Source organism: Lepidochelys kempii, chromosome 14 (assembly GCF_965140265.1).
Source record: "Lepidochelys kempii isolate rLepKem1 chromosome 14, rLepKem1.hap2, whole genome shotgun sequence".
NCBI classification, from domain to species: domain Eukaryota; kingdom Metazoa; phylum Chordata; order Testudines; family Cheloniidae; genus Lepidochelys; species Lepidochelys kempii.
Window position 1 is genome coordinate 23,669,155 of NC_133269.1, and position 17,805 is coordinate 23,686,959.

Here is a 17,805-nt window from a genome sequence, read left to right on the forward strand (position 1 = left end):
TGGGGGTGTTCCCTGCAGAGGGCGGGGATACGCGGTGTTGCATGCCGTTCCCTGCGGGGCAGGGAGGAATTGGGGGTGTTCCCTGCAGAGGGCGGGGATACGCGGTGTTGCATGCCGTTCCCTGCGGGGCAGGGAGGAATTGGGGGTGTTCCCTGCAGAGGGCGGGGATAAGCGGTGTTGCATGCCGTTCCCTGCGGGGCAGGGAGGAATTGGGGATGTTCCCTGCAGAGGGCGGGGATACGCGGTGTTGCATGCCGTTCCCTGCGGGGCAGGGAGGGATTGGGGATGTTCCCTGCAGTGGGCGGGGATAAGCGGTGTTGCATGCCGTTCCCTGCGGGGCAGGGAGGAATTGGGGATGTTCCCTGCAGAGGGCGGGGATACGCGGTGTTGCATGCCGTTCCCTGCGGGGCAGGGAGGGATTGGGGATGTTCCCTGCAGAGGGCGGGGATACGCGGTGTTGCATGCCGTTCCCTGCGGGGCAGGGAGGAATTGGGGATGTTCCCTGCAGAGGGCGGGGATACGCGGTGTTGCATGCCGTTCCCTGCGGGGCAGGGAGGAATTGGGGATGTTCCCTGCAGAGGGCGGGGATAAGCGGTGTTGCATGCCGTTCCCTGCGGGGCAGGGAGGAATTGGGGATGTTCCCTGCAGTGGGCGGGGATACGCGGTGTTGCACGCCGTTCCCTGCAGGGGGCGGGGATGGGGGTTTTCTAATGGCCCCCCCGTAGACAGACAGCGCTCAGCCCTTTGCCCCAGCCCAAGGTAGCAGGAGCGTTCCCAGCCTCAGGCATTGCAATCCCTCTCACGTGCCACCCCACACTGCTCTCAAGCTTTCTGACCAGCGCACCCTACCCTGCTGGCGCGGCCTAGGTGGGATCTCTGCGGCCCACCGATGTGGCAGATAGGAGCGAAGCCCACCATTGGGTGTGGAGTTTTGCCTTGATAGGCAGGTAGAACAGTGGGGAGGGGCCAGGGAGGAGGCGGGTGTTGGATGGTAGCTTGTGGAGGTTGCTATGGCCCTGACCGGAGATGGGTTGCGAAGTGAGCCAATGGCCGTAAGTGCTTCCTTTGATGGGCATGAGAGACAGCCAATGGATGATGCTGTAGAGCGGGTGGGCGGGCCTTGTCCCGGGGGTTAGCGGGAGGGGGTCGCGCGGTGGCGCTAAAGGAGCCCCGAGAAGGGGGTAGAGCGGGGAGTGTGTCGAGGAGCCGTGGGCTCCGGGGATACGGAGCGTCTGCAGGTGAGGGGCCATGCCGGGGGGCTTCCGCTAGCGGGGCCGGGGGGGGTCGGTCTGCCCACCCGCCCGCCCCCTCATTGTCCGGGGCTTGGCGGGGTAGGCGAGGGGGGTGCGGCCCTTGTGTCTGTGGGCCCCCCCAGTGGGCGAGGCGGGGTGCAGCCCCGATCTACGCGGGGCATAGGGGACGGGGGTGTGTGCAGCCCCCCCGGCTCTGGCGCAGGGTGGGTGCGGGGGGCGTGCAGCCCCCCTCCCGCCCCGCTCTGTGGCGGGTGCGCCCCCCCCCCCCGGCTCTTTCCCGCCTGCGGGGCGGGCGTGCAGCGGAGTCTGGGCTCGCTGTGGGGAGGGGGCGGCAGGGCGAGGGGCGGGGGTGGCACGCGAGACAAAGACCCTGCCGGCTCGTTGCAGCCCGCTTTGGCCGGCGGGGAGCTGCCTTGGGCTACAGCCGCCCTCTTCGCCGGCCCCTGCCTGGGGGGCTGCACCCCCGTGCGGGTGTCTCTTCTCCCCACCCGCCCGGCTCCCCCTCCTGAGCCTCTGCGCTGAGGCTCCTGTCTGTATCGATCACACAAAGGTGGCCATTTTCTCCATCTCCTCCCTTCTGCAGCCTTGCCTAGTGGCTTGCCAGCCTGCCGGAGGCGGGGGGGGGAGTCGCTGCTGAAAGGAGAGGGCTGCGGTGGTGGCAGGGTCTGATTTGTGTCTGAGGAGGCCCCTTTGGGGTGGGGTGGGGGCGAGATGCTTGCGTTGTGATGCACCAGTGGGTCTGAGCGTGTCTTAGATCATGTTCCGCTCTCTTTTTTGGGGGTGGGGTATGGATGGAGGGTGGGGGGAAGCGGCCAGTGCGCCTTAGTGCTGTTAAATGGGATCCAAATACTAAGGGATTGGCAAGATGCAATGCTGTGAACATGCGAGGCCATAGAGTGGGTGGAGTGTTTTGTCCGCAACCCCAAAGAAAATGGTCCAAGTCTAGAGCTTGCTCTTTTGTCCTTTAGTGTCCGGGCTAGTTTAAAAACTGCAGCCTGCTGCCTTATCACTTCATTCTGAAGCCATTGTTTGATTAAAGCTTAAATCAGAGAAGTAGCTTGAACTATAAAACTAACTCTTGCTGGCTTTAGCATTATATTTATGAAAAATAACGTACCTCTAAGTAGTGAAATGAGGCTATTCTTACAAATTCCTGTCCTTGGAAATGCCAAGGCTGCACTGAATGATGCCACTCCCCACCTCTGCTGGTGCTTGTTGCTCTGTTATTAACCTTTTGTTTAGAACTGTTATATGCGTGGGATTAAGTACTAGCATCTTCACTGTGAGAGCTGGAGTTCTACATGGTGAAATGTGATGATTATGAATGTGGATTTTAATTTATCTTCCCCCTAAATAATACTGTCGAGCAAAAAGCCCTCATTAAGGCAAAGCACAATACTGTATATCTGGCTTCCATAGGGGTATCCTTGTTGTGGCAACCTGGACTTGTCCTGAGTAAGTGGGTCACATCTGCGTGTTGAGGACAGAAAATGAAAAATGACCATTAATGGTCTGTACTCTTAATATTTAATACACTGATTTGATTCTTAGTATGAACTAGTACATATACTCTTTGGGAGTAAATCTAATGCTTCAACTTCTAGCCCTTAATTTTACTAATAAACAATCTTTATTTATATTAATTTGACTAGGTAATAGAGTTCCAAAACCACTTAAGTTTTCACTAAAAAACAAGCATGTGCAACTGATACTTTGTTCAGATTATAAATGATAAATTTTTATGGAAGGCAATTTGCCAGTCAGACTTCTTGACAGCAAGAGAGATTGCCTCACCCTGTAGGTAGGGAAGGTAGGTTTTATAGTACGAAGATATCGGCAGCATCAAGTCATAATCTAGAATTAGAAAGATGAATATCTTTCTGGATTTGAACGGAAGGCTCTGCAAGTAACTAGGACTCTGAATGGTTTAGTAACTTGTTATTCCTAGCTGAGGTAAAGAATCAGATGGAACTCCTGCAGTCATTTGGGGTCACCTCTAACTCTTCTTTTCTTCTCCATGGATTTTTCTCCCAGAAACTTCTTCCAATAAATGCAACTGTTGATGTAGTCAGTTCTTGATCTGATGATGCAGAATTAAGCCATTCTGTAGTAAATGAAGCAGATTGCTTCACAGCCCTCTGGTGGATTGAATGACCTCATGCTTACTTTGCATTAGTTGTGTTGAACAATTTATCAAACTGACATGCTGTAGATGTAGACATTAGTATTGTACTTAAGTACTTAATTGAATGCTCACTTGAGGATGGATGAGTTGCAAGACTTCCATGTGACCGCATACTATAGTAAGCTTCAAACACATGATTTTGCAAATTTTTAGATTGCCAAACTGCAGATTTCAAAATGGATTAATGCTCTAAATGTTTGGAAAACGGTTCTAAATTTACTATTAAATAGTTCTGATGAATAAAACAAGATATATAGTGACCCAAATGCTTAGTATATAGTGAGAATTCAGATTTCTCTCTTTTTTTTTTTTTTTTTTTTTCCCTTAAAAAAAGGATAGGGAAAAGCCGTTAGGCCCAACCTCACTGCTCTCAAGTGCTTAAAGATAACCAAACTGTACATTTTGGGAGTTCTTAAGCAAATAGATGCAACTGTCCTTGCGGCTGTTGGTCACATTTACTAGTCTAATGGATGAGAGATGGGTACAAATGAAATATTTGAGACATTTTGGTATTTTGTCTTAATTGTATGAGAATTGATTAAGAAATTGATTAAATTTTTATTACATTTGATACTTACACAGATTTTATGATACAAGGTGTTTATTGGAAACATTTAAAACATAATAGCACCTACTGTTTGCAGCTGGAATTGATGGAAAGTAAAGCCATGATAAATCTGATCTGCTTTCAGAAAGAATACAAGCCATGGCTATATGATGTGTAAAAATCCAAAACATATAAAATTCTTATCTCTTAAGGAAAATTCTCTTTGTAATCAGTATTTTTAGTCTAACTTATTTGATCTCACTGCCAGTTTTGTTTGGATGACTTAATGAGAACCAGCTATGCACTGCACAGAACAAATAAAGGGGTGCTTTCTTTTGACTACTATTTCAGTACTCTTTACAGTACTTCCTGGCAAACCTATATTAAATCTGGTGTTTCCTTTATACTGTACTCTTGTTTTTGCACAGCAGTGTACATCATAGGGGTGTTGTGGAGACAAATACATTAAAGAATGTAAAGTGTTTTCAGGTCTACTGGTGAAAAATATTATACAACAACTAGGTAGTATCATCATCCTTGCTTTGCAGTGTTGGTATGTACAGTAAAAGATCTCTGCACTATTCCCATTCTATATAAATGAGTGTCCCTCTACTGCTCTGTATTTGAATGTGATTTTTAACTTTGTATACAGCAGTACTTTTAGACCGGGTATGACCTTGTTTAAACTACCAACTTAATAAGTAGCATCAGGATTCTTTATAGAGGTAGCATCCCTAGTAGGTATCCAACTTAATATGCCGATTAGCCACTTTTTATGTGTTAAATGGTTCAGCTATGAAGTGATCGCAAACTGTATACCGTACCAGTGACTGACCTACCTTTTTCTCCATCTAACAAGGCGAATGCTAGTGGACACCTCTGTTTACAATGGCGCAGAGGTCTGGACAGGAAGATCCAGAGAGGTATCTCTTTGTGGATAGGGCTGTAATCTACAACCCTGCTACCCAGGCTGACTGGACTGCTAAAAAACTAGTATGGATTCCTTCAGAGCGCCATGGCTTTGAGGCAGCCAGCATCAAGGAGGAAAGAGGAGATGAAGTGTTGGTTGAACTGGCAGAGAATGGAAAGAAAGCAATGGTCAACAAAGATGATATTCAGAAGATGAATCCCCCCAAGTTCTCTAAAGTGGAAGATATGGCGGAATTAACCTGCTTAAATGAAGCATCTGTATTGCATAATTTGAAGGACCGATACTACTCTGGACTCATCTATGTAAGTATTGGCCATTAAATTCTCCTCTATGGGAAATTAATATGGTTGCTAATTTAGACCGAATTGACTGCTTCATTTGTTAAAAAAATGAAAAGGAGGAGGTGGTGAGTATAGACTTTGGATTGGATTTTGATAACCTAAAGCGTAAACTCTTTCCTGTCTGAGTACAGAATGCTTGGGACAGGGACATTATGTATTGGTTAGTGTCCCAAGTGCTACCGTAGTACAAAGAAATTTTTGTGTAAATTTTTTTAAATTTGTATACAATAATTAAAATACTGCTGCAAGCATTAGCTAGCTATAACTAAGGACCACTTAAAGATAGAATGGCAAATGGCCATCTTGGTGTTTAGCTCATACTATCTAGTTAAAGCATTTGCCTTGGACGTGCTTAACTGACAAGTGAACAGCATCAATTGGCTAGTTTGAACTGACTTGAAAATTTTTATAATCTAACCTCAACAAATTGCCATTGTTTAATATAGTACATGAATGAGCAGAACTTGCTTTAACTTGGCTAACTGTACATTTAAGAAGATAATAAGAGGTTATCATATCTTTAAATAATATAGTTGGAAAGTGATGGGAATGCATAATTTCTTTTTTTGTATCAACTTAGTGAGCCAGGAAAGAATGTATTCTGTGCTTAAAATAAACCAATAAGATAAAGTTCTCTTCTCAATGGCTTGGAAATAGAAAATGAAACATCTAACTTATCACCATCTTACTCTGGAATTAGAAATTGCAAAGCTATTGACGCCTCTTGAGGAAATAAAACATCAGGGTCAATGTTGAATGAAGGTCTGTGGCAGTACAGTAAGAGTGGCTCCTTGCCATATCTCTTCACTTGGCAAATCAATTACATAGTTGCTTGCTGAGTCAGAGTATCATCAACATCTACAGCTAGGTTCTTTGTCTTAAAAGAAATGGTAACATCTGCCTAAATATTTGACTTAGTACGGTAAACATTTGTTCCAAAGAATTAAATTCAATCTCCAAGTTCTCTGGTGTACATAGAGTAGGTTAGCTATAGGACAGATCGTTTACCCAGTTAATATGAATGCTTAAAGAGGAGTTTTTTTTCCTCAGTCAAGCCATTGCTAAGATGTAGATTTATCTAGTGGCTAACTCACACTATTTACTTATATTCATTTATAAACTGTCTATACTGAACACTAGTGATGTTTTTAGTGAAAGAAAGACCCTTAAGAAAAATAGGAGCTCAGTGAAACTTACTTTTGGAATGCCTCACATTAGCTTAAAGAAAAGGAGTACTTGTGGCACCTTAGAGACTAACATTTTATTTGAGCATAAGCTTTTGTGAGCTACAGCTCACTTCATTGGATGCATTCAGTGGAAAATACAGTGGGGAGATTTATATACATAGAGAACATGAAACAATGGGTGTTACCATATACACTGTAACCAGAATGATCGCTTAAGGTGAGCTATTACCAGCGGGGGGGAGGGGGAACCTTTTGTAGTGATAATCAAGGTGGGCCATTTCCAGCAGTTGACAAGAACGTCTGGGGAACAGTGGGGGTGGGGGGGATAAACATGGGGAAATAGTTTTACTTTGTGTAATGACCCATCTACTCCCAGTCTCTATTCAAGCCTAAATTAATTGTATCCAGTTTGCAAATTAATTCCAATACAGCAGTCTCTCGTTGGAGTCTGTTTTTGAAGTTTTTTTTGTTGAAGTATTGCCACTTCTGTAATCGAGTGACCAGAGAGATTGAAGTGTTCTCCGACTGGTTTTTGAATGTTATAATTCTTGACGTCTGATTTGTGTCCATTTATTCTTTTACGTAGAGACTGTCCAGTTTGACCAATGTACATGGCAGAGGGGCATTGCTGGCACATGATGGCATATATCACATTGGTAGATGTGTAGGTGAAGGAGCCTCTGATAGTGTGGCTGATGTGATTAGGCCCTATGATGGTGTCCCCTGAATAGATATGTGGACACAGTTGACAATGGGCTTTGTTGCAAGGATAGGTTCCTGGGTTAGTGTTTTTGTTGTGTGGTATGTGGTTGCTGGTGAGTATTTGCTTCAGGTTGCGGGGGCTGTCTGTAAGCAAGGACTGGCCTGTCTCCCAAGATCTGTGAGAGTGAGGATTGCCTTTCAGGATAGGTTGTAGATCCTTGATGATGCGTTGGAGAGGTTTTAGTTGGGGGCTGAAGGTGATGGCTAGTGGCATTCTGTTGTTTTCTTTGTTGGGCCTGTCCTGTAGTAGGTGACTTCTGGGTACTCTTCTGGCTCTGTCAGTCTGTTTCTTCACTTCAGCAGGTGGGTATTGTGGTTGTAAGAATGCTTGATAGAGATCTTGTAGGTGTTTGTCTCTGTCTGAGGGGTTGGAGCAAATGCAGTTGTATTGCAGAGCTTGGCTGTAGACAATGGATGGTGTGGTCTGGATGAAAGCTGGAGGCATGTAGGTAGGAATAGCAGTCAGTAGGCTTCCGGTATAGGGTGGTGTTTGTGTGACCATCGCTTATTAGCACCATAGTGTCCAGGAAGTGGATCTCTTGTGTGGACTGGTCCAGGCTGAGGTTGGTGGTGGAATAGAAATTGTTGAAATCATGGTGGAATTCCTCAAGGGCTTCTTTTCCATGGGTCCAGATGATGAAGATGTCATCAATGTAGCACAAGTAGAGTAGGGGCATTAGGGGACGAGAGCTGAGGAAGCATTGTTCTAAGTCATCCATAAAAATGTTGACATACTGTGGGGCCATGCAAGTACCCATAGCAGTGCCGCTGATTTGAAGGTTCACATTGTCCCCAAATGTGAAATATTTATGGGTGAGGACAAAGTTCAGCCACCAGGTTTGCCATGACATTATCGGGGATACTGTTCCTGACGGCTTGTAGTCCATCTTCATGTGGAATGTTGGTGTAGAGCTTATAACTAAAATTAATTAGATTATTAGGATGAAATAAAACTGAGCGTAGACAAGTTTGAGGTAACTAAATGCTTAGTTTATGTATTGTCTGTCCACAGTATCACTTACATGTCAAAGCAAACCCAAGTGTGAGTACTCAGACAGCAAATATAGATATGAGCTGCTTATGAGGATAAAGCTGAGAACCTGTCACTTTCCTGTTTTAATGTTGCAGTGATGTGAAACACTCTAATTTGTACACTAAATTAGAAATAACACTTCCCTATGTAAACCCAATTATTAAATGAAATCATATGTAATTTGTATGTAGTTGCTATAGCTGTGCTTAAGCTACATCCAAAAAAGGTGCTTTCTTGTCTTCATTTAGTAATCTAACCTAACCATTGATGCTGACTCTAAAACTGGTGTGATATTCCCAGGGTACAGCCTGGACTGTTGAACAGTGGTGTCCCCTTAACTCTCTAGCCTGGGGTGCTTTTTACACTGCTTTGCTGTGAACAGCCACCACTCCGGTCCTGCTCATACACAGGAACTAGCATCTAAAATTACTCCCAGCTAAATAAATAAATGCTCTCCCAGCCACTCATGAATTGTGTATGGGGTGACACCTGCAAATTCTTAGTCCCAGCCTGGACCCCTGAAATGCGTGTCTTTGTACTGCACAGTACTCTCCTGGATAGTTGAAGCTCATAGTAAGTCCATCATTTCAACAAAGGAAAATGATTTATGCACCAACCTTGCTGTCTCAGGTGGAGTTTCCCAAACACTTCAGTCTGAACACACACTGGATTACATAAAACAACAAAATAAGCTTATAACTACAGAAAGATAGATTTTTAAGTGAATCTGAGTGATAAGGCATAAAAGTTAGAATTGGTTACAAAAGAAATAAAAAGATAAAAATGCAAGCTAATTCCTAAACTTTAACAAGCTAATAAGATTTAAAGCAAGTATCTTTTACCACAAGTTGTACTAGTTCACAGGCTGGATTTCCTTTCAGTCAGGGGCTGCCCCACCCCACAGTTCAGAGTCCTTCAGGTGTTTGATGTCATGAGCAGAGAGATGGAAGGAGAAGAGGTGAAGTCAGCTGTCTTGCTCCCTCTTTACAACGTAATTCTTACGCTAGAAACATCCTTGCTGAGTCATGGTGACGCATAGTCTGTTGTGGACATAAGGTTTAAAATGTTCCTGTGATGCAATGTAAATTTTGTTTACACCTTCCTATTGGTGAAAAATGGCTGCATAAGCTGGTGATTGCTCTTTAATACTGGTTGGGGTGCTACTGTGTCTTTGGAGCAGGTCTAAACCAGTTTTTCAGACACAAAGTTGAGACACACGTGTTCTAAGTAGTGATACATAGTATAATAACTTCTCCGACCGTGTTGCTACACACATTTTACCAGGACAATAATATTCAGCAGATTTGAGTTTTCAAATGATATTTCACAAGGCATACTTGATTTACAAGAGTATGATAAATTTTATAAGTGGTGACCATAATACTATAGCTAGGGCCTTACCAAATTCACAGCCATGAAAAATGAGTGTCTGACCATGAAATCTGGTCTCCCGCTGTGAAATCTGGACTTTTGTTTACTTTTATCCACTACTATATAGATTTCACAGAGGAGAGCAGCATTTCTCAAACTGGGAGTCCTGACCCAAAAAGGAGTTGCGGGGGGGGGGGGGGTCACAAGGTTATTTTAAGGGGGTCACAGTATTGCCACCTTTACTTTTGTGCTGCCGCCTTCAGAGCGAGGTGGCTGCTGACTGAGGACCCAGCTCTAGGCTGCTGCATACAGAAGTAAGGGTGGCAATACCATACCAAGCCATCCTTACTTATGTGCTGCTGCTGGCAGCGGCTCTGCCTTCAGAGCTGGGCTCCCAGTCAGCAGCTGCCACTCTTCAGCTGCTCAACTCTGAAGGCAGCACTGCCACCAGCAGCAGTGCAGAAGTAAGGGTAGCAGCACCGCTCCCCCAGTAACCTTGTGACCCCCCCCTCCCCCCAAGTCCTTTTTGGGTCAGGACCCCTACAGTTACAACACCTAAAATTTCAGATAGGTGAAAATCATGAAATTTACATTTTTTTAAAAGCCTAGGACTGTGAAATTGACCAGACTGGAACGTGAATTTGGTAGGGCCCTAACCATAGACTGTCACAACTGGACTGTGCTATCAAGATTTTAGGAGCCACCTGCTAATTCTTGAAATTGCATCAGCATCTAACTTCTTTCAGTTTGGAGAGAAGAGCTGGGATCAAGATGATACTGCAGTTTCATAGGGGTGGACTGAAGGCCTGAGTTCAGAAGGGAGCCTTGCTTGAGGGATGCTCTGCTTGGCCAACAGCAGTATTTTTGTTTTAATCTCTTATCTGAAGTAGATTGAGTCAAACATAAGTGTGCTTGCTCGAGCAGTGAGTATTTACTGGAATATTGGCATAAACAGGAGCAAATGCTGGTGGTGGAGAGGAGGAGCTCAAGAACTGGACCGAGTAGATACAGCTCTGGTGTAGAGGAAGAGCCAAACACCAGTTGGTCAGATCAGCTGGCTATCAAAGATCAGAGGCATGCCAAGAAGACCCAAGATGCATCCATAGTTATGGAGGAGAAGGGGCTACTCTGAGCTCAAGATGAATGTTCTTTTTGTGGTCAAATTGGCCAGTTTCAAAAACTAGACTTCGTCATACTTCATACAAGTGCATTAGATGTGTCTGTCATTTTAAACAAACTCGTCAGCATGTAATTTATGGATACCCTCACAGGAAGTAGGGGATGAAGAGCTGTCAACTGGAGTAGGTACATATAACTACCTCATTCCATTTTGCTTTCTTTGTAGGAAGTTGTACAGAGAGTCTGGGCCTTTGCTATTAAGTAATAGTTTGACAAGAGTAGCTGCTTAGGGGAGCCAAGATGTTGTGTGAAAGGTTAAGACTTTGAAAAGTGGCCACTAGTCATTGTTAAAGGTTTTCTCTTCCTCAGTGGACCGTCTTCTAGAATGTGGAGAATACAGTATGGGTTGATAGAGCACTTTTATCTTTGTATCCTCCTTAAAAACTGAGGAGAGAATGTAAAAAGCATGCCTATGGAGGGGGAGAGGAGCTGCTCTCAAGAGAACAAGGAATTCTGATAGTTTCACTTGGGAAAAGGGAATTGCTTTCAAGGATATAAGATGAGCTGCTTTTGCTCTGAGGCCTGACCTATGTTAGTTATGCTGGCGTAGCTAAGTATGTTAGGAGTGGGGGGAGGAATTGAGAGGCAGCCTCGCAGCTAAGAATGGAGCAGCAGGAGCTGGGGGTCCCTGGACCTGATCTGCTGACTGGCAAGCTCCTGCACTCCTCCCCCTGACCTCCTGCTTTTAAAGACGTTGCTTGACTACAGATCTTCCTTTGGTATTCCATACTTCCACTTCTGAGGATAAATAACTTTGTCATCTTCTCCCAGACTTGATACCAGCTGTGCAGTTTTTTGGGGCATTTGCTTAAACTGTGGGTATAGCTTTCAGAGGAACAGCCGTGTTAGTCTGTATTCGCAAAAAGAAAAGGAGTACTTGTGGCACCTTAGAGACTAACCAATTTATTTGAGCATGAGCTTTCGTGAGCTACAGCTCACTTCATCAGATGTTTACCGTGGAAACTGCAGCAGACTTTATATACACACAGAAATCATGAAACAATACCTCCTCCCACCCCACTGTCCTGCTGGTAATAGCTTATCTAAAGTGATCAACAGGTGGGCCATTTCCAGCACAAATCCAGGTTTTCTCACCCTCCACCCCCCCACACAAATTCACTCTCCTGCTGGTGCTAGCCCATCCAAAGTGACAACTCTTAACATAATCAAGTCGGGCTATTTCCTGCATAGATCAAGGTTTTCTCACATCCCCCCCGCCCCCATACACACACAAACTCACTCTCCTGCTGGTAATAGCTCATCTAAACTGACCATTCTCCAGGTTTAAATCCAAGTTAAACCAGAGCATCGGGGGGGGGGGGGGGTAGGAAAAAACAAGAGGAAACAGGCTACCTTGCATAATGACTTAGCCACTCCCAGTCTCTATTTAAGCCTAAATTAATAGTATCCAATTTGCAAATGAATTCCAATTCAGCAGTTTCTCGCTGGAGTCTGGATTTGAAGTTTTTTTGTTTTAAGATAGCGACCTTCATGTCTGTGATTGCGTGACCAGAGAGATTGAAGTGTTCTCCGACTGGTTTATGAATGTTATAATTCTTGACATCTGATTTGTGTCCATTTATTCTTTTACGTAGAGACTGTCCAGTTTGACCAATGTACATGGCAGAGGGGCATTGCTGGCACATGATGGCATAGATCACATTGGTGGATGTGCAGGTGAACGAGCCTCTGATAGTGTGGCTGATGTTATTAGGCCCTGTGATGGTGTCCCCTGAATAGATATGTGGGCACAATTGGCAACGGGCTTTGTTGCAAGGATAAGTTCCTGGGTTAGTGGTTCTGTTGTGTATGTGGTTGTTGGTGAGTATTTGCTTCAGGTTGCGGGGCTGTCTGTAGGCAAGGACTGGCCTGTCTCCCAAGACTTGTGAGAGTGTTGGGTCATCCTTTAGGATAGGTTGTAGATCCTTAATAATGCGTTGGAGGGGTTTTAGTTGGGGGCTGAAGGTGACGGCTAGTGGCGTTCTGTTATTTTCTTTGTTAGGCCTGTCCTGTAGTAGGTAACTTCTGGGAACTCTTCTGGCTCTATCAATCTGTTTCTTTACTTCTGCAGGTGGGTATTGTAGTTGTAAGAAAGCTTGACAGAGATCTTGTAGGTGTTTGTCTCTGTCTGAGGGGTTGGAGCAAATGCGGTTGTATCGCAGAGCTTGGCTGTAGACGATGGATCGTGTGGTGTGGTCAGGGTGAAAGCTGGAGGCATGCAGGTAGGAATAGCGGTCAGTAGGTTTACGGTATAGGGTGGTGTTTATGTGGCCATTGTTTATTAGCACTGTAGTGTCCAGGAAGTGGATCTCTTGTGTGGACTGGACCAGGCTGAGGTTGGTGGTGGGATGGAAATTGTTGAAATCATGGTGGAATTCCTCAAGGGCTTCTTTTCCATGGGTCCAGATGATGAAGATGTCATCAATATAGCGCAAGTAGAGTAGGGGCTTTAGGGGACGAGAGCTGAGGAAGCGTTGTTCTAAATCAGCCATAAAAATGTTGGCATACTGTGGGGCCATGCGGGTACCCATAGCAGTGCCGCTGATCTGAAGGTATACATTGTCCCCAAATGTGAAATAGTTATGGGTAAGGACAAAGTCACAAAGTTCAGCCACCAGGTTAGCTGTGACATTATCGGGGATAGTGTTCTTGACGGCTTGTAGTCCATCTTTGTGTGGAATGTTGGTGTAGAGGGCTTCTACATCCATAGTAGCCAGGATGGTGTTATCAGGAAGATCACCGATGGATTGAAGTTTCCTCAGGAAGTCAGTGGTGTCTCGAAGGTAGCTGGGAGTGCTGGTAGCGTAGGGCCTGAGGAGGGAGTCTACATAGCCAGACAATCCTGCTGTCAGGGTGCCAATGCCTGAGATGATGGGGCGCCCAGGATTTCCAGGTTTATGGATCTTGGGTAGTAGATAGAATATCCCAGGTCGGGGTTCCAGGGGTGTGTCTGTGCGGATTTGATCTTGTGCTTTTTCAGGAAGTTTCTTGAGCAAATGCTGTAGTTGCTTTTGGTAACTCTCAGTGGGATCATAGGGTAATGGCTTGTAGAAACTCGTGTTGGAGAGCTGCCGAGCAGCCTCTTGTTCATATTCCGACCTATTCATGATGACAACAGCACCTCCTTTGTCAGCCTTTTTGATTATGATGTCAGAGTTGTTTCTGAGGCTGTGGATGGCATTGCGTTCCGCATGGCTGAGGTTATGGGGCAAGTGATGCTGCTTCTAATATAGTCAGATATGTTAACTAACTCCAACTCCTCAAGAGCTGGATTTCTATTCTCCGACTTCCCCGTCCATGAAAGTACCACTACTAAATCCTAGGAATCAAATCCTCTTCTTCCACCTTATCCCACCTAGCCGTGAGTACAGCCTTCTAGGAATCTGGTCCATCTGGCTATTTTTTTAAGCTTTATCCTCGGGTAAGAACAGGTTTTGGGCTTCCCTTACAGCCAAATGTAAGTACTTGGCCTAGGGAGACCAGGTCTCCCATTTTATAGTAACTTTTTTCTTTTCTGTTTGGTGGGGTTAACCTCTTCCTCACCTGTACTTAGGTGATGGACTTTCCCCACTTTTTTTTTTCTTCTTTTCCAGGAACTCTGCTGCATTTCCTTACCCAGCGAACTGCTCTCAGTGATCCTTTGGTGTGGTCTTCTATGGTGCTGCACCATGGAGACCTCTCAAAGGCCCTTAGCCCCCTTTCAGCGTTTGCTAACAACGTGGTTCTGCAGCTTTAGATCAAATGTATTGACTGTCACTCTTGCATCCTCATTGGTGCAGATAGTTGATCTTGTGCCTGTCCTGCTTCTCCATGTGATGGTTCTCTAGGACTTGTGTTTACGCTTACCAGGAAGAGTAGTATTCTTGGTGGGTACTGTACAGATAATTTGGGGATCTTCCGAAAGGATTTTCTTGTTTGGCACTCCAAGCTCCAGAATATTGCCCTCCCCTTGCGGTATGACGCGCACACGCACAAATATTCCTGAGCCCTTAAACAGTGGTATGCCTCTCAGTCCCTGTACATCTCTTCAGGATGCTGCCCCAGGAATGGAGCCTTCTTGTCAAGTGCCTAGTTGTCCTCAAGTCACAGCATTCAGTAACCTGTAGCTTCTGACAAGAATTATGTTGGAGGTCTTCAAAATAGTGTTTCTCATAGATTTTGTGACCATTCTGTTTGTGTGGGTTTTTTTGTTTTTAACAGTAAAGTGAATGTTTCTATTGGGCGTGGGGTGGGGTTTGATATCTGAATAATAAATGTAAGGATTAATAGTCAGAACATGTTTCTTACCATGCCTCTGAAGTTAGACCTTAGCATTCTGAGCAAAGGACATGTAGTATTTTAGGTCAGAAGATGTTAGAGGAAAACTTACTGAAAGTAGTGGAAATGTGAAAAGATCAGATTTGGGGGGATGGGGAGAGAGGGAGGCAAAGGTGACAGGTAGCTTTAAGGATCTGACTTACATCCGAATGTTAAGGGTAGATGAGGAAGGAGAAATAATCAGTGTTCTGAAGCAGGGGAAGATATTGTGGATGAGTATGATTCTACATGTGGGTGGCAAAGCAGGTAATTTCTCATAACTGACCAGGAAAATACTGGAAAGGGGACATTTAAATTTAATAGCATGGAAGTGGGAATCATTGACTACTTGTAGTTTCTACCGAAGAAGAAACTAGGATCAGTAAACGAGTGGAATCCTCTGTGTAGTCTGATTCTGCCTGATGTTGGAGTGGATGTAGAGTACATAGTCCTACCTTTTTAGACCTATCCAGATATGTATGGAGTTGCATAACTGGCTTTTATACAGAGGGGGTGCTAACTGCTTCTGCAAGCCTTATGGATTTTAATGGCCCATTCTGATTAAAGGCAGAGTTCATTGCAGGATAAACATATTCTGTGTGAGGTGGAGAGGGTATCTTAAGTGAAAGAAGGATTGAGAGCAACTTTGGTTGGAGAGTTTAGTGCATCGGGCAGTTCAGCTATCAGATGGGTTAAAATAATTGAGTATTCAGACACCAATAAGGAGTACCAGATGTGGTTGAGATGAACAGGGGAGGCTGCTCTTGACTAGACTAAGTTAGGACAGTGGATAACATCAGACTGGAGAGCTAGGCCTCAAAAATATCTACTAGGTAACTTGGGGCTTGTTTATATGACACAGTAGTGCTGTTATAACTTGAGGCACGAATTTTTAAACAGCTATAGTTAAATTAGTGTAAAAGGCTGTGTTGACATGTTTGTTTCAGTTTAGCTTAAGTCAGCGAAAAACATGGTTAACGAAAATAAGCCAGCCACTTTATTTGTATTATTAACAATGCAAGAATGTCCACACACTTAAACCAGAAAAAGAGGTTGAGAGTTGAAAAATTAAGTTGCACCAGTGCAATTTTCTAGTGTTGACAAGCCCTTATTTTGTCTCTGGTGCCAAGGGTAGGTGGTGGGAATATTTGAAGGCAGAGTATTTGAACTACTAGTGCAGTCTACTGATGTGGTGGTGTTAAAGGAACTAAAATTTGGGGGTGTGTGTGTGGAATCTTTACAACAGGTACTGGGCTGAGGATCCCACTTGCTGGTGCGGAGAACTGGAACAATGTCTGAAGCAAGCATAAATATCTCTTGAAAATTAACAGTTGGAAAACCTGTAGGAAGTCGTCTTCTGAAGTTCCTTCAGGCTGGAGCTCATAAGATCTGCCAAAATCATGTCCACTCTCAAGGAAAGGTAGCACAAGGAGGAGGGGTTTCTGTAACCAAACATGTATGATAGGAACCTGAAAGATCACACTATATAGTGATATTGAGCGTTGGGTGGAGAAGAGAAAACACCACATTGGATAAGTTATAGTGTCATTTGGAGAGGTGGTCTAACCCTTTGTAGCAGTGTGTGGCTCAACAGGGTAGTCTACTTTAGCCACAGGAAAGCCTTTTATGCTTAAATGGCAACTGCTGTGGCAAAGTAAATGGCAGGGCATGCCTTTTAACCAGAGAAACTTTTGTTTTACTTGTTTGTATAGTAGCTAGCAGAATGGAAACTCTAGGTGCTACTTCAACATTAAAGACAAATCTGAAACATCTCACCTTGTCAAAGGGCATGCCTGCCCTGTAGCACCCACTTCTGGCCAGCATGGCGCTGCTGAGGCCTGCCTCAGTTTCCCCTTCACTTACAGCCCCTTAGAGTCCACACAGTCCAGATAGTCAAAACATTCCCCTTCTCGGGTCCAATTTATTAAGTCTTAAAATCTTTCAAAATAGAATTCAAACCAGTAGTCTTCCTCCCAGTTTCATCTGGGTTCAGCCCCCCCTCCCTAAGTTGTCTGTCTTTCTGCTCTCTGCCAAACTCCAGGCAAGAGGTTCTGAATCTCCATAGGCATTCCCTTTACTAACTCAGGGCCTTGCAGGATCCTTCTTAATCCCTGCAATGTCTGCAGACATCTGCCAACAACTACCTGCAGCTTTCCTACTTCATAAGGCTTTTCCTTAAGCCCATTTGGGCAGCAGGTAATCAGTCCACATGCACTGGATCCTACTCCCTCTTAAAGGGGTCAGTCATTTGACACCCTTTATTGAAGAGTTGGGGATAAATGTTGAGTTTTGTCAGCAAAGATTTTTCTGATTACTCAAGTCAGTTTGTTTAGTATATCATAAATCTTCAAATTCAACTAAGGCTCTTTATAGCACATTTTATAAAATGGCATTTAAAGTGTAAACTGGCTTTTATGTTGTAACAGGATGCAGGAGCCTGGTTTTCCCCCCTTTATTACAATGTGCAAACTAGTTGACACTTTTAAGAAGTTTGGTTACCAATAAAACATTCTAAAATCTTAAATTAAACTTTTTGAAATCTCTGGCTATGTCTATGGTGGAGAATATTTTTGTAAGATTCCCTACTAGTTCACAGGACTCTGGCATTTTTCTCACCATATTTAATTAAACCTGCTGAAAAATTCAAATGTGGCTTTTGAAAAAAGCTTGGTCACAGAAGCTTGCATTTGGGCTCCCACCAGAACCAGTGGAAATTCTTT

General features: G+C 44.6%; 1 protein-coding gene across 3 annotated transcripts in view; it reads left to right on the forward strand.

The window, feature by feature from the left end:
- The first annotated feature begins 1,142 nt into the window (after positions 1-1,142).
- MYH10 (myosin heavy chain 10) overlaps positions 1,143-17,805 on the forward strand; it is a 144,743-nt gene continuing 128,080 nt past the window's right edge. For all 3 annotated transcript variants that reach the window (XM_073310850.1, XM_073310851.1, XM_073310852.1), the window contains exons 1-2: positions 1,143-1,238; positions 4,845-5,218. In XM_073310850.1, the coding sequence (XP_073166951.1) occupies positions 4,874-5,218 (345 nt within the window). In that variant the 5' untranslated portion in view covers positions 1,143-1,238; positions 4,845-4,873. The remainder of the gene's footprint in view (positions 1,239-4,844; positions 5,219-17,805) is intronic.